We start from the raw sequence: 16540 nt of genomic DNA, 5'->3' as shown, positions 1-16540 counted from the left end.
ACAAAACAGTCGTTACCATAGCGACCGACAGTCAGCATAGGTCCTGTTAAATTACTAGAGGGATAATGTCATAATCCCTCAAAATTCCAGAATGGAGTTAAAATGACAGCCATATTGGTCAATGAGACCTCCAAACCAGTCAAATTGGAATAAATGGCAGTAGAGGCATAACCTTGATTTTATTTACGCAGGAACATAAAAGTAAAGGCAGATATTAGAAATTGTGTAATATAATTATTGTCAACCTAAAAAAATGTAATCTAATTATAAATACAGTTGAAATGGGTTTTATACACATGTTCTGTATAAATCTCCTATAAAATATATGTAAACATACCCTAAATGTCTGCATTTTTGTTTTCTTGGAAAACTGTGTGTGCTATTATATGAGACAATGGGTGCGTTCGTAAATTCGTTCTGACTCTCTTCTGAGTGTTCCAGAGCGCAGAATAACTGATTAATTTACGAAAGCTCAACACCCGTTGAATTTGACCGGTGTCAGTAAACATCGGCAAAAAAAAAAACGTAATTAAATTGTTGCCAGCAGCACAGTTGCAGTCACCAACGCTCGGGATACCATGAAAACAGCCTAACCAGCTCTGCTATGGCAAGTAAAATGGTTAGAGTGAGGTGTTCTTTCATTTATGCCTAGAAGTAGTTTACAAGCTAGTTAGCTTGGGTGCTTGACTGCAGTTGTGAGGTCAGAACGCTCGGATCAACCCTACTCCTCTGCAGGAGCTTCCAGGTTGCGCTGAAGACAAACAATGTATACGAAATGCTTCAGTCTGGTTTTAGACCCCATCATAGCACTGAGACTGCACTTGTGAAGGTGGTAAATGACCTTTTAATGGCATCAGACCGAGGCTCTGCATCTGTCCTCGACTTTAGTGCTGCTTTTGATACCATCGATCACCACATTCTTTTGGAGAGATTGGAAACCCAAATTGGTCTACACGGACAAGTTCTGGCCTGGTTTAGATCTTATCTGTCGGAAAGATATCAGTTTGTCTCTGTGAATGGTTTGTCCTCTGACAAATCAACTGTAAATGTCGGTGTACTTCAAGGTTCCGTTTAGGACCACTATTGTTTTCACGATGATTTTACCTCTTGGGGATGTCATTCAAAAACATAATGTTACCTTTCACTGCTATGCGGATGACACACAGCTGTACATTTCAATGAAACATGGTGAAGCCCCAAAATTGCCCTCGCTAGAAGTCTGTGTTTCAGACATAAGGAAGTGGATGGCTGCAAACTTTCTACTTTTAAACTCGGACAAAACAGAGATGCTTGTTCTAGGTCCCAAGAAACAAAGAGATCTTCTGTTGAATCTGATAATTAATCTTAATGGTTGTACAGTCATCTCAAATAAAACTGTGAAGGACCTTGGCGTTACTCTGGACCCTGATCTCTCTTTTGACGAACATATCAAGACTGTTTCAAGGACAGTTTTTTTTCCATCTACGTAACATTGCAAAAATCCAAAACTTTTGTCCAAAAATGATGCAGAAAAATTAATCCATGCTTTTGTTACTTCTAGGTTAGACTTCTGCAATGCTCTACTTTCCGGCTACCCGGATAAAGCACTAAATAAACTTCAGTTAGTGCTAAATACGGCTGCTTGAATCCTGACTAGAACCCAAGCATTTGATCATATTACTCCAGTGCTAGCCTCCCTACACTGGCTTCCTGTTAAGGCAAGGGCTGATTTCAAGGTTTTACTGCTAACCTACAAAGCATTACATGGGCTTGCTCCTACCTATCTCTCTGATTTGGTCCTGCCGTACATACCTACACGTACGCTACGGTCACAAGACGCAGGCCTCCTAATTGTCCCTAGAATTTCTAAGCAAACAGCTGGAGACAGGGCTTTCTCCTATAGAGCTCCATTTTTATGGAATGGTCTGCCTACCCATGTGAGAGATGCAGACTCGGTCGCAACCTTTAAGTCTTTACTGAAGACTCATCTCTTCAGTGGGTCATATGATTGAGTGTAGTCTGGCCCAGGAGTGTGTGGTTGAAGATATCCCTCTCGTGGTGTGGGGGCTGTGCTTTGGCAAAGTGGGTGGAGTTATATCCTTCCTGTTTGGCCCTGTCCGGGGGTATCATCGGATGGGGCCACAGTGTCTCCTGACCCCTCCTGTCTCAGCCTCTAGTATTTATGCTGCAGTAGTTTATGTGTCGGGGGGCTAGGGTCAGTTTGTTATATCTGGACTACTTCTCCTGTCTTATCCGGTGTCCTGTGTGAATTTAAGTATGCTCTCTCTAATTCTCTCCTTCTTTCTCTCTCTCGGAGGACCTGAGCCCTAGGACCATGCCTCAGGACTACCTGGCATGAGGACTCCTTGCTGTCCCCAGTCCACCTGGCCGTGCTGCTGCTCCAGTTTCAACTGTTCTGCCTGTGGCTATGGAATCCTGACCTGTTCACCGGACATGCTTCCTGTCCCAGACATGCTGTTTTCAACTCTCTAGAGACAGCAGGAGTGGCAGAGATACTCTTCATGATCGGCTATGAAAAGCCAACTGACATTTACTCCTGAGGTGCTGACTTGCTGCACCCTCGACAACTACTGTGATTATTATTATATGACCATGCTGGTCATTTATGAACATTTGAACATCTTGGCCATGTTCTGTTATAATCTCCACCCGGCACAGCCAGAAGAGGACTGGCCACCCCTCGTAGCCTGGTTCCTCTCTAGGTTTCTTCCTATGTTTTGGCCTTTTTAGGGAGTTTTTCCTAGCCACCGTGCTTCTACACCTGCATTGCTTGCTGTTTGGGGTTTTCAAATCAAATCAAATCAAATCAAATTTTATTTGTCACATACACATGGTTAGCAGATGTTAATGCGAGTGTAGCGAAATGCTTGTGCTTCTAGTTCCGACAATGCAGTAATAACGAGCAAGTAATCTAACTAACAATTCCAAAAAAAAACTACTGTCTTATACACAGTGTAAGGGGATAAAGAATATGTACATAAGGATATATGAATGAGTGATGGTACAGAGCAGCATAGGCAAGATACAGTAGATGATATCGAGTACAGTATATACATATGAGATAAGTATGTAAACCAAGTGGCATAGTTAAAGTGGCTAGTGATACATGTATTACATAAGGATGCAGTCGATGATATAGAGTACAGTATCAACGTATGCATATGAGATGAACAATGTAGGGTAAGTAACATTATATAAGGTAGCATTGTTTAAAGTGGCTAGTGATATATTTACATAATTTCCCATCAATTCCCATGATTAAAGTGGCTGGAGTAGAGTCAGTGTCATTGACAGTGTGTTGGCAGTAGCCACTCAATGTTAGTGGTGGCTGTTTAACAGTCTGATGGCCTTGAGATAGAAGCTGTTTTTCAGTCTCTCGGTCCCAGCTTTGATGCACCTGTACTGACCTCGCCTTCTGGATGACAGCGGGGTGAACAGGCAGTGGCTCGGGTGGTTGATGTCCTTGATGATCTTTATGGCCTTCCTGTAGCATCGGGTGGTGTAGGTGTCCTGGAGGGCAGGTAGTTTGCCCCCGGTGATGCGTTGTGCAGACCTCACTACCCTCTGGAGAGCCTTACGGTTGAGGGCGGTGCAGTTGCCATACCAGGCGGTGATACAGCCCGCCAGGATGCTCTCGATTGTGCATCTGTAGAAGTTTGTGAGTGCTTTTGGTGACAAGCCGAATTTCTTCAGCCTCCTGAGGTTGAAGAGGCGCTGCTGCGCCTTCCTCACGATGCTGTCTGTGTGAGTGGACCAATTCAGTTTGTCTGTGATGTGTATGCCGAGGAACTTAAAACTTGCTACCCTCTCCACTACTGTTCCATCGATGTGGATGGGGGTGTTCCCTCTGCTGTTTCCTGAAGTCCACAATCATCTCCTTAGTTTTGTTGACGTTGAGTGTGAGGTTATTTTCCTGACACCACACTCCGAGGGCCCTCACCTCCTCCCTGTAGGCCGTCTCGTCGTTGTTGGTGATCAAGCCTACCACTGTTGTGTCGTCCGCAAACTTGATGATTGAGTTGGAGGCGTGCATGGCCACGCAGTCGTGGGTGAACAGGGAGTACAGGAGGGGGCTCAGAACGCACCCTTGTGGGGCCCCAGTGTTGAGGATCAGCGGGGAGGAGATGTTGTTGCCTACCCTCACCACCTGGGGGCGGCCCGTCAGGAAGTCCAGTACCCAGTTGCACAGGGCGGGGTCGAGACCCAGGGTCTCGAGCTTGATGACGAGCTTGGAGGGTACTATGGTGTTGAATGCCGAGCTGTAGTCGATGAACAGCATTCTCACATAGGTATTCCTCTTGTCCAGATGGGTTAGGGCAGTGTGCAGTGTGGTTGAGATTGCATCGTCTGTGGACCTATTTGGGCGGTAAGCAAATTGGAGTGGGTCAAGGGTGTCAGGTAGGGTGGAGGTGATATGGTCCTTGACTAGTCTCTCAAAGCACTTCATGATGACGGATGTGAGTGCTACGGGGCGGTAGTCGTTTAGCTCAGTTACCTTAGCTTTCTTGGGAACAGGAACAATGGTGGCCCTCTTGAAGCATGTGGGAACAGCAGACTGGTATAGGGATTGGTTGAATATGTCCGTAAACACACCGGCCAGCTGGTCTGCGCATGCTCTGAGGGCGCGGCTGGGGATGCCGTCTGGGCCTGCAGCCTTGCGAGGGTTAACACGTTTAAATGTCTTACTCACTTCGGCTGCAGTGAAGGAGAGACCGCATGATTCCGTTGCAGGCCGTGTCAGTGGCACTGTATTGTCCTCAAAGCGGGCAAAAAAGTTATTTAGTCTGCCTGGGAGCAAGACATCCTGGTCCGTGACTGGGCTGGGTTTCTTCCTGTAGTCCGTGATTGACTGTAGACCCTGCCACATACCTCTTGTGTCTGAGCCGTTGAATTGAGATTCTACTTTGTCTCTGTACTGGCGCTTAGCTTGTTTGATAGCCTTGCGGAGGGAATAGCTGCACTGTTTGTATTCAGTCATGTTGCCAGACACCTTGCCCTGATTAAAAGCAGTGGTTCGTGCCTTCAGTTTCACACGAATGCTGCCATCAATCCATGGTTTCTGGTTAGGGAATGTTTTAATCGTTGCTATGGGAACGACATCTTCAACGCACGTTCTAATGAACTCGCACACCGTATCAGCGTATTCGTCAATGTTGTTGTCTGACGCAATACGAAACATCTCCCAGTCCACGTGATGGAAGCAGTCTTGGAGTGTGGAGTCAGCTTGGTCGGACCAGCGTTGGACAGACCTCAGCGTGGGAGCTTCTTGTTTTAGTTTCTGTCTGTAGGCAGGGATCAACAAAATGGAGTCGTGGTCAGCTTTTCCGAAAGGGGGCGGGGCAGGGCCTTATATGCGTCGCGGAAGTTAGAGTAACAATGATCCAGGGTCTTTCCACCCCTGGTTGCGCAATCAATATGCTGATAAAATTTAGGGAGTCTTGTTTTCAGATTAGCCTTGTTAAAATCCCCAGCTACAATGAATGCAGCCTCCGGATAAATCGTTTCCAGTTTGCAGAGAGTTAAATAAAGTTCGTTCAGAGCCATCGATGTGTCTGCTTGGGGGGGGATATATACAGCTGTGATTATAATCGAAGAGAATTCTCTTGGTAGATAATGCGGTCTACATTTGATTGTGAGGAATTCTAAATCAGGTGAACAGAAGGATTTGAGTTCCTGTATGTTTCCTTCATCACACCATGTCACGTTGGCCATAAGACATACGCCCCCGCCCCTCTTCTTACCAGAGAGATGTTTGTTTCTGTCGGCGCGATGCGTGGAGAAACCCGCTGGCTGCACCGCTTCGGATTGCGTCTCTCCAGTGAGCCATGTTTCCGTGAAGCAGAGAACGTTACAGTCTCTGATGTCCCTCTGGAATGCTACCCTTGCTCGGATTTCATCAACCTTGTTGTCAAGAGACTGGACATTGGCAAGAAGAATGCTAGGGAGTGGTGCACGATGTGCCCGTCTCCGGAGTCTGACCAGAAGACCGCTTCGTTTCCCTCTTTTTCTGAGTCGTTTTTTTTTTTTGGTCGCTGCATGTGATCCACTCCGTTACACTGGTTGTAAGGCAGAACTCAGGATCCGCATCGCGAAAAACATATTCTTGGTCGTACTGATGGTGAGTTGACGCTGATCTTATATTCAGTAGTTCTTGTCGGCTGTATGTAAAGAAACCTAAGATGACCTGGGGTACTAGTGTAAGAAATAACACGTAAAAAAACAAAAAACTGCATAGTTTCCTAGGAACGCGAAGCGAGGCGGCCATCTCTGTCGGCGCCGGAAGTTGACCTGGGTTGAGCTGGGTTTTAGGCTGGGTTTCTGTACAGCACTTTGAGATATCAGCTGATGTACGAAGGGCTATATAAATACATTTTATTATATTTTTTTCTAAGTAACTTTAGTTAAGTAAACTATTTTTCTTAAGAGTAGCTTAACTTCTTCCTGTATTAAGTAATTGGTAGCTTGGTAAACTACTTCAGAGTAGTTTCCACAACACTGATTCCAGATGTGTGTATTAAAAATTGGTTTTGTCGCAAAACACTATAGCTTAGATGCATTGTTTAGCTGGAATGGAATGTTCATATCTTGTATATTTTACATACAGATCTCATATTACTGTATCATATTGTATTATTCAATTGCATAGTTCTTTATTAAAACATTTGACTGTAAAATCTTGCAGCACTTTTTTCTCTGAGAGGGAGGTGGACATATATAAATTTGCTAAAAAATATGATTGTCCCTCTGAAATGAAACCATTTAGTGAAATGTATTTGTTTAACAATTCCATGCCATGATTATATGGGAAAAATATACACCAATCTCTTTCATAAGCTCTTTAAACCAAAAAAATGCTAATTGGCCAACATTTCTGAAACTGCATATATAGCGTTTTGGAATGAAACTCTTCATTTTTAGTTCTAAGATTGAATGCAAATTAGTTAAAAACAAAATTGGACATTTATTTTTTTATTTTGAATACGACCAGCTTTATATATAAACTGTCCACAATATTTTACTTAACATTTCTACACACTTATGAAAATAAAGCAGAAAGGCTAAAATAAAAGAAACAATATCAAAATAAACAATAGAGCAACAAATCACTTGTACAACTAGATTATTATTCACATGAAAAAAGGCTGAATCCTAACACAAGTTGAGATTACCTGTGTGAACTATTCCATCCCAAAAGATTTCAATAAGATTCTCACAATCCTGAGGATCAGGGGGAAGAACTCATGCACAGACAACACACAACTCAAGTTAAGTAATCACAAAGTACAAATAAAAGTTGTCATTCAGTTGGATACATTTGAGTGAAATGATTGAATTTATGAAATTACCAATGCATTGTGGACAAAGGATGAGTCTACATCTACAATGGCATACTACCCTTTTTGCCAGTTGTTAAAAAGAGAAAATAATGTTCCTCTATTTGTCCAACATCCGAAAAATGTGAATAACGTACATTGCAAAACCATGAGAAATTTTACATTTCTAATGGCTTTCAATTAATTACTTTCATAACAATTTGGGCCTCAATCACTGGACATGTTTATGTAAAATACCTATTTTTACTACTACTGTGATTAACCGATCTTAATATGGAAAACCTATTGACTTCCAAATTCAGAACTGCACAACTGTTAAGACTAAATAAAATGCAAAACAGTGCCTTGCATTCACATAAAAAAAAGTTACCACACCAGGGACAGACAGTTAATAAATAATGGTCCATTTCAATTGAGAAATAAATGTCTAAAATTCAGTGCGTTTAACCTTGGTGCCTTTCAGGTTTAATTGATAAAATGTCCAATTATAATCACATGGCAGGCAAGTCACAAAGTTCACTCAAATGATCGATGTTAAGCGGTCATTTAACACTTCAAACCAATGCCCAATACTACTGCCACACTGTCAAAAGCCCAAACTTCCGAACTTGACCTTTGTTAAGCCATGACTTAAAACACTGTCATACACTGTTGAGTCTCACGCCATATCTGATCATTCAATAAACCAGGTGTAGACACAAACCGTACAACAGTCCTTAAAATAACACCCCATATATTGCCAGTTTCTCTTGCTTTACATGTAAGGGTCAAGTCCTTAATGACATATACATGCAAATTGCTAAAAGCCAAGCTTCAGTGGTGAAAACACGAATCAAGTATTGAATCTCTGCCACCGTAAAAGGAAGCTTTCATGCACTCAAGCACCCACAATCAAGAAATAAGTGTCCATTTGTGTTGATGTTGATTATAGAAAGCACAGTATTTGCAGAGAATATCCATTGGGTACAGTTTTTGGATCACATATCTGTAGGTGTTTGAGACAAGGCCAATAGACGTGCTCATAGAGAAGCATGGATGTAAGAGAAAGAAGTGGCCGGGCTGGCTACATTAAGGCGTGTATGCAGGAGGCGGCTGGAACTGGTTGGCAATGTCATAATCGGCAGGATATGTTTCACTGCTCTCCTCCATCTCTGAGAGAAGCTCTAGAGCCTGCTCCTCCTCCTCTGTGGGGTAGTGGCGCAGCAGGTTGGCAGCTGTGGCCAGAATGGAGGCGCCGCCAGCCCCCGCCACCAGGTAGAAGCTAATGGCAAACGTGACATAGATGAGTGATCCGTGGTACTTCTTATGCTGCTGCTGTAGCGACAAGATGAGCTCTGAGGCCCAGTAGCAGAACCCGATTACTGTGGCACACTGCAGCACTAAAACCATAAAAAGAAAGAGCAGGCAGGGGAAAAAGGAAAGGGATTATTTGATTTCCATTGTTTCTACTCGGGCCAGTATTGTGATACTCATTAGTATCGTGGCAGAGAAACAAAACAATTTATTTTGAACTTATTTAGCAAAACAGCCCTAACGTTGGAAACAAACATCAATATATCATCCAGAGTCACATGCATTTATTTTCCAAGCTATAGCACACAATATTTACATACAGCAGGTTTTTAAAGGACCAAAGAGTTGTCTGCTTTGTGTTTCCATTTTTGCCATGGGAAAAATATTGCCATACTGATATCATACCAGCTCTAGTTTATACTTTGCCTTGAAATCGTCGTTACACTTTAGCTGAATCGCAAATTTCCTCTCTTGTCCACGGCCCAAATCCATTCATACCTGTGAGAATGTGGGCAAATGCGTATCTGCGGGTGATCTTGAGGGCAGGGTGCTTGGGCCCAAAGACATCCAAAAGGAAAGCTATCAAGCTGCATAGGATGCCCAGGAAGCAGAAGGCAGCAATGACCCTTAGCAGCAAGATGGTCTGGGAGTTCACACAATAATCTGAAGAAGAAGTTGGTGATAGTTAACACAAACCACAGGTAGTAGGTGCTTTGAGCCACTGTTGGCAAAATCATGACTTACCCTCCAGGAGTTTCGGGTCAATGTATCCCAGGACATCAGCCACTCCAAGCTCCTGCTTGGGACACGTCCCTCCATGAACTCGGACCCAAGCTGGTTCGGCCAAGGCCGTACATAGAGCCGTGATGGACAGTGCTCCGGGGAGGGCAGATGCCAGGCTTCGCTCTGGCTGCTTGGGCAGTGCAGTACCCCCTCTCCTTCGCCGGCTTCCGGGGACAGTGGTACCCGGTGGTGCATACATTGTCATCCAATTCCCACTTGGTCGTCAACCAGGAGTCAGTGCCTGATTTATAGCTATGCTAAGTCAGTCTTCAAATGACAGACAGCTTTTGTTTTGACAAAGCGTCCTTCTGTCTGTGAAATGATCAGCTAACTTAACTAAAACCGATAACGTTAGTGTAGGTCAACTGGTAACAATGTGTCAAATAAATAGGTTTAAGTCTATTCACAATGCGTAATCTCTTAAATTACTCAACAACAAAACAAATTGACCAATAATTTTCAGTCTAGCTAGCTACAAAGCTCAGACCTCGATGTAGGCCTGTTAGCAGCAGAAGCTAGCTAGCAGTCTAAAATCCTAGTTGATTTACTTCAAACAAATAGTAACGTGAACTGACACCCATAATATATCAAATCTAAAGACATGATACTCACAATCTGTTCAAGCAATCTAAAACGCCCAAAGGAGGACGTATACTAACGATATTACGCTAAAAACAAAAGGCAGCCAAGTAACTAGCTATCTTCCTGTAAAATTGTTTCCTTGTTCATCATCACTTCTTCATTTTAGATTTAATGTTACACCAGACCAAGGTACATTTGTTGTTATTACCGCCACCTACTGGGATATTCTGCAGTTACACTTTGGCCATTTGGTACAACGTGTCCATAAACCATGCAATGATTATCGCACTTACCTACGGAGAGGAAGAGAAAGTAGCACGTTGATATGGTGTATTTTCGGTAAAACGTTAGTTGCGAAATTTATTTACAAATACAAACCTCGTATTTGAAGTAGATATTAGCTGTCTTCCTTGTTTATGTGTATGACGTTTGCATAGCTACGGCTAGCTTGCTGTTTTGGTAGCAGCATTACCAGTTGCCAATAACAAGTCACTAGCTAGATAGCAGCTTGCTAGCAATGAACGACACTGTGGCCCTTCTGCAGAAATTCAATGCGCATCCAGATTCCCGCTGTTGGTATGTGGCATGGACCCCAAAGGCACATTGCTGGCATCATGCGGTGGTGACCGAGCCATTCGGATATGGGGAAGGGAAGGTAAATACGACAAATCCGCTGTGAAATTAACATTAAAAGCAGCATGTGCCCGCGGAAACCCCCCCCCCCAAAAAATTGAAGGGGGCGTTCCTGCATGTGGGCATTTCTGCATCTGCAGGCACCTCTTTATATTTATATTGGTTTTTAAAGATCCACATTGCAGAAATCGCTCCGCCATTTCCTGGTTGCTACAATTCTGATCGTTCACCTAATTTATGTTTGTGACAAAACAAGCAGTCATTGTACCATCTAAACCTTTGTGAAATCTTTTCCAAAGCCACATATATTGTATTTTCAACTGTTTGAAGTTGGTCTACAAAACCAAAAGTGAAACTTAAGCACGGGAAACTTAAGCACATTTAACAGATCTACCGCTTCTTAGACTTGATTTCAATGAGAATGAAAGATCTATATTTCTATGTGAATTTGGTCTGGTCGCTCAAAAAGTTACATTCTAGTTTTAAATTAGGGACAGGCGGGAAGCCAATGCCCTTCAGTACAGTAGGTGGCATTAATGCACAATAATGATGGATGCCAGCCACTGATAAACCATCATAAGGAGGATCGGTGGCGACAACGTTATCTAGCTAGCCGTACGCCAGTGGACAGTCTGCTAGTTTAGCCATCTAGTCCTTAGGAAGACTCCGGTACACAGCAGACGGGAGTGTCATCGTGTGCTAGTTAACTAGCAGGCTAGCTAGCACATGGAGCGACAGTGTGCTAGCAATCTAGCTGACACGCGGTGTCGCTAACTATTAGCACACGGTGTTGCCTGTGTTTCATGCAGGAACCAATGGGATGCTTGGGGGGATGCAGGAATGCCCACATGCCAGACTGCCACAAATTGCAGGTTGCAGTAGCATACTACTGGAAAAAATGACCCCATTTGATTATCTGTGTAGGTGACTCTTGGGAATGCAAGACCTTGCTCCAGGATGGACACCAGAGAACTGTCAGAAAGGTGGCATGGTCCCCATGTGGGAACTACCTGGCCTCAGCCAGCTTTGATGCCACAACCTGCATCTGGAAAAAGAAGAATGATGATTTTGAGGTGAGGGGACTGGTCACTGTGAACAGCTTACTACTGTATATGCATTTATGGTGATGATGGTAAGATATGGCCCTAGTTGAGAGCATCACACTGTCTCTGTTTCTTTCAGTGCTTGACTGTGTTGGAAGGACATGAGAATGAGGTCAAATGTGTGGCCTGGGCCCCATCCGGTAACTTGCTGGCCACCTGTAGTAGAGACAAGAGCGTCTGGATCTGGGAAGGTTAGTGCTGCATTAATATAGGAATAAAATGTGTTTGTATTTCTATCACGAGAAAGAAGTATTAACATTCACCTGTTTCTCTGTATGTAGCTTTGAATAGTCTCTCACAATCTCTTTCCTTCTCAGTGGATGAGGAGAATGAGTATGAGTGTGTGAGTGTGGTAAACTCTCATACACAGGATGTCAAGCATGTTGTCTGGCACCCAACACAGGAGGTACTGCCTATTTCATATGCTGTTTCACTCCTTGTACTAATAGCAATGTTATATAATCTCGTGACACCCCATTGGTATTGCATTGCTTCTCTGGACTAATCGTTTCAGTATTCTGTACTCTGCATTCACTGTCTCCCCCCACTAAAGCTAAGTGATCTTCTCTGCGCAGCTCCTCGCCTCATGTAGCTACGACAACAATGTGTGTGTCTATAAAGAAGAGGATGATGACTGGGAGTGCAGGGCGACCCTGGAAGGACACACCTCCACTGTCTGGGGTTTGACCTTTGACCCAAGTGGCCAGCGACTGGCCTCCTGCAGTGATGACTGTACTGTGAAGATCTGGAAAGAATGTCAGCCAGAAGGTGGGCAGGGTGAGAAAGATACACACAATGCTCCATAGATGGTGTGGTGAAAAGGAAGGTCAACTTTTAAAAATTATTATTATTATTTTTTTTACAGAAGGCACTGACGTGGCTTGGAAATGTGTTTGTACCCTTTCAGGGTTTCATGGACGGACAGTGTATGATATTGCATGGTGAGAGTCCTCTTTATAGAAATACAGTGGGGCAAAAAAGTATTTAGTCAGCCACCAATTGTGCAAGTTCTCCCACTTAAAAAGATGAGGCCTGTAATTTTCATCATGGGTACACTTCAACTATGACAGACAAAATGAGAAAAGAAATCCAGGCAATCACATTGTAGGATTTTTAATGAATTTATTTGCAAATTATGGTGGAAAATAAGAATTTGGTCACCTACAAACAAGCAAGATTTCTGGCTCTCACAGACCTGTAACTTCTTCTTTAAGAGGCTCCTCTGTCCTCCACTCGTTACCTGTATTAATGGCACCTGTTTGAACTTGTTATCAGTATAAAAGACACCTGTCCACAACCTCAAACAGTCACACCCCAAACTCCACTATGGCCAAGACCAAAGAGCTGTCAAATGACACCAGAAACAAAATTGTAGACCTGCACCAGGCTGGGAAGACTGAATCTGCAATAGGTAAGCAACTTGGTTTGAAGAAATCAACTGTGGGAGCAATTATTAGGAAATGGAAGACATACAAGACCACTGATAATCTCCCTCGATCTGGGGCTCCACGCAAGATCTCACCCCGTGGGGTCAAAATGATCACAAGAACGGTGAGCAAAAATCCCAGAACCACACGGGGGGACCTAATGAATGACCTGCAGAGAGCTGGGACCAAAGTAACAAAGCCTACCATCAGTAACACACTACGCCGCCAGGGACTCAAATCCTGCAGTGCCAGACCTGTCCCCCTGCTTAAGCCAGTACATGTCCAGGCCCGTCCGAAGTTTGCTAGAGAGCATTTGGATGATCCAGAAGAAGATTGGGAGAATGTCATATGGTCAGATGAAACCAAAATATAACTTTTTGGTAAAAACTCAACTCGTCGTGTTTGGAGGACAAAGAATGCTGAGTTGCAGCCAAAGAACACCATACCTACTGTGAAGCATGGGGGTGGAAACATCATGCTTTGGGGCTGTTTTTCTGCAAAGGGACCAGGACGACTGATCCGTGTAAAGGAAAGAATGAATCGGGCCATGTATCGTGAGATTTTGAGTGAAAACCTCCTTCCATCAGCAAGGGCATTGAAGATGAAACATGGCTGGGTCTTTCAGCATGACAATGATCCCAAACACACCGCCCGGGCAACGAAGGAGTGGCTTTGTAAGAAGCATTTCAAGGTCCTGGAGTGGCCTAGCCAGTCTCCAGATCTCAACCCCATAGAAAATCTTTGGAGGGAGTTGAAAGTCCATGTTGCCCAGCAACAGCCCCAAAACATCACTGCTCTAGAGGAGATCTGCATGGAGGAATGGGACAAAATACCAGCAACAGTGTATGAAAACCTTGTGAAGACTTACAGAAAACGTTTGACCTCTGTCATTGCCAACAAAGGGTATATAACAAAGTATTGAGATAAACTTTTGTTATTGACCAAATACTTATTTTCCACCATAATTTGCAAATAAATTCATTAAAAATCCAACGATGTGATTTTCTGCATTTTTTTTCCTCATTTTGTCTGTCATAGTTGAAGTGTACCTATGATGAAAATTACAGGCCTCTCTCATCTTTTTAAGTGGGAGAACTTGCACAATTGGTGGCTGACTAAATACTTTTTTGCCCCACTGTATATACTAACGTTCAAAAGTTTGGGGTCACTTAGAAATGTTTGTTTTTTAAAGAAAAGCACATTTTTTGGGCCATTCAAATAACATCAAATTGATCAGAAATACAGTGTAGACATTGTTAATGTTGTAAATAATTATTGTAGCTGGACACTGCAGATTTAAAAACTTTAAAAAAAAAAATATCTACATAGGCCTGTTATCAGCAACCATCACTCCTGTGTTCCAATGGCACATTGTGATAGCTAATCCAAGTTTATCGTTTTAAATAGCTAATCGATCATTAGAAATCCCTATTTCAATTATGTTGAAAACTGTTGTCCTGATTTAAAGAAGAAATAAAACTGGCATGTATCTGGAGCATCAGCATTTGTGGGTTCGATTACAGGCTCAAAATGGCCAGAAACAAAGCACTTTCTTCTGAAACTCGTCAGTCTATTCTTGTTCTGAGAAATGAAGGCTATTCTATGTGAGAAATTGCAAAGAAACTGCCAAGAAACTGAAGATCTCATACAACGTTGTGTACTGCTCCCTTCACAGAACAGTGCAAACTGGCCCAAACAAGAATAGAAAGTGTGGGAGGCCCTGGTGCACATCTGAGCAAGAGGACAAGTACATTTCTGTCTAGTTTGAGAAACCGATGCCTCACAAGTCCTCAACTGGCAGCTTCATTAAATAGTACCCACAAAACACCAGTCTCAACGTAAACAGTGAAGATGCGACTCCGGGATGCTGGCCTTCTAGGCAGTTGCAAAGAAAAAGCCACATCTCAGACTGGCCAATAAAAAGAAAGAATTTAAATGGGCAAAAGAACAGACACTGGACAGTGGAAGATTGGAAAAAAGTGTTATGGACAGACTAATCTAAGTTTGAGGTGTTCAAATCACAAAGAACATTCGTGAGATGCAGAACTTGACGCCATCTGTCAAGCATGGTGGAGTCAATGTGATGGTCTGGGAGTGCTTTGGGGGTGGTAAAAGTGGGAGATTTGTACAGGGTAAAATGGATCTTGAAGAAGGAAGGCTATCACTCCATTTTGCAACGCCTTGCCATACCCTGTGGACGGCGCTTAATTGGAGCCAATTTCCTCCAGGACAATGACCCAAAGCACAGCTCCAAACTATGCAATAACTATTTAGGGAAGAAGCAGTCAGGTATTCTGTCTAATGGATTGGCCAGCACAGTCACCGGATCTAAACCCTATTGAGCTGCTGTGGGATCAGCTTGACCGTATGGTACGTAAGAAGTGCCCATCAAGCCAGTCCAACTTGTGGGAGGTGCTTCAGGAAGCATGGGGTTAAATTTCCTCAGATTACCTCAAAAATGGACAACTAGAATGCTGAAGATCTGCAGGGCTGCAATTTCTGCGAATGGAGGATTCTTTGAACAAAAGCAAAGTTTGAAGGACACTATTATTTACAACCTTGTCAACATTTTTGCAACTCATGTATGTTTTCATGGAAAACAAGGATATTTCTAAGTGGCCCCAAACTTTTGGAAGGTAGGTTATATTTGAACAGATTTACATATTTTAAAATGTAGCCAGATTCACCAAGTCAGTACTCTTTGGTTGTTCTCAGGTGTCCACTGACTGGTGCCCTGGCGACTGCATGTGGTGATGACGGAGTACGTGTGTTTAAGGAGGATGAGACGGCTGACCCAGACCAGCCTGCTTTCTCCCTGTCTGCCCATGTACCCAAGGCCCACACCCAGGATGTCAACTGTATCGCCTGGCACCCCAAGGAGGCTGGGCTCCTTGTCTCCTGCAGTGACAATGGGGAGATAGCAGTCTGGAACTACCAGTCTTGGGTCTGAGAACATGTACAGTATGTTGGGCTAGTTAGGACTTCCAGATCCAGTATTTAACAATGCTGAATTTACCTTGTACTGTCAAGGGTGCGAACAGCACTGAAATTGTCATGTATGATGTTTATTATTAATCCCTCTTGCAATAACCTGTTTTAATGAGGTTAGAGTGGTTTTGATTTCATTATACTGATACCTGCCTGTGCACTTGTGGTTCAAAACTGAATGTGGGCCCTAAATGTCATAATTATGTATTTGATTAACAATACAATATACACATTCCAATGGTGTTTTGTAATATCAAGAAAATAAAATTGTCATAGCTATTTAATCCAGGGATTCAGCACACTTATGTCTAGATGCTAGATAAATGTTTCCAGAAAACACTTCTAGTAAGCGTTGATGGAAAATGTCTTCGCTTTCACCTTTTATATTAATTGTTCA

General features: G+C 43.2%; 2 protein-coding genes across 4 annotated transcripts; one reads left to right on the top strand and one right to left on the bottom strand.

Annotated features, from left to right (window-relative positions):
• Positions 1–6953: 6953 nt before the first annotated feature.
• On the bottom strand, positions 6954–10556 carry LOC112248434 (transmembrane protein 127). 3 transcript variants are annotated; one of them, XM_024417460.2, is made up of 5 exons: positions 10371–10512; positions 10023–10285; positions 9372–9651; positions 9126–9290; positions 6954–8713 (listed from the first exon to the last, which is right to left on the bottom strand). In XM_024417460.2, the coding sequence occupies exons 3-5, from the start codon at positions 9613–9615 to the stop codon at positions 8403–8405; spliced, it is 720 nt and encodes a 239-aa protein (XP_024273228.1). In that variant the 5' UTR covers positions 9616–9651; positions 10023–10285; positions 10371–10512; the 3' UTR covers positions 6954–8402. The 3 variants fall into 3 exon arrangements, with proteins under 3 accessions (XP_024273228.1, XP_024273227.1, XP_024273226.1); XM_024417459.1 differs by lacking the exon at positions 10023–10285 and having other exon boundaries at positions 10371–10556; XM_024417458.2 differs by having other exon boundaries at positions 9372–10285.
• LOC112248433 (probable cytosolic iron-sulfur protein assembly protein ciao1-B) lies at positions 10510–16438 on the top strand. The gene is given in 8 exon segments (XM_024417457.2): positions 10510–10585; positions 10588–10647; positions 11550–11698; positions 11808–11919; positions 12046–12134; positions 12304–12496; positions 12594–12669; positions 15871–16438. Coding segments are annotated over 8 exon segments (990 nt in total). The 3' UTR covers positions 16106–16438.
• The last annotated feature ends 102 nt before the right edge of the window (positions 16439–16540 follow it).

Source organism: Oncorhynchus tshawytscha, linkage group LG04 (genome assembly GCF_018296145.1).
Source record: "Oncorhynchus tshawytscha isolate Ot180627B linkage group LG04, Otsh_v2.0, whole genome shotgun sequence".
Lineage (NCBI taxonomy): Eukaryota > Metazoa > Chordata > Actinopteri > Salmoniformes > Salmonidae > Oncorhynchus > Oncorhynchus tshawytscha.
Note: the sequence above shows the minus strand (reverse complement) of the source record. Positions and strands in the feature narration are given on the sequence as shown.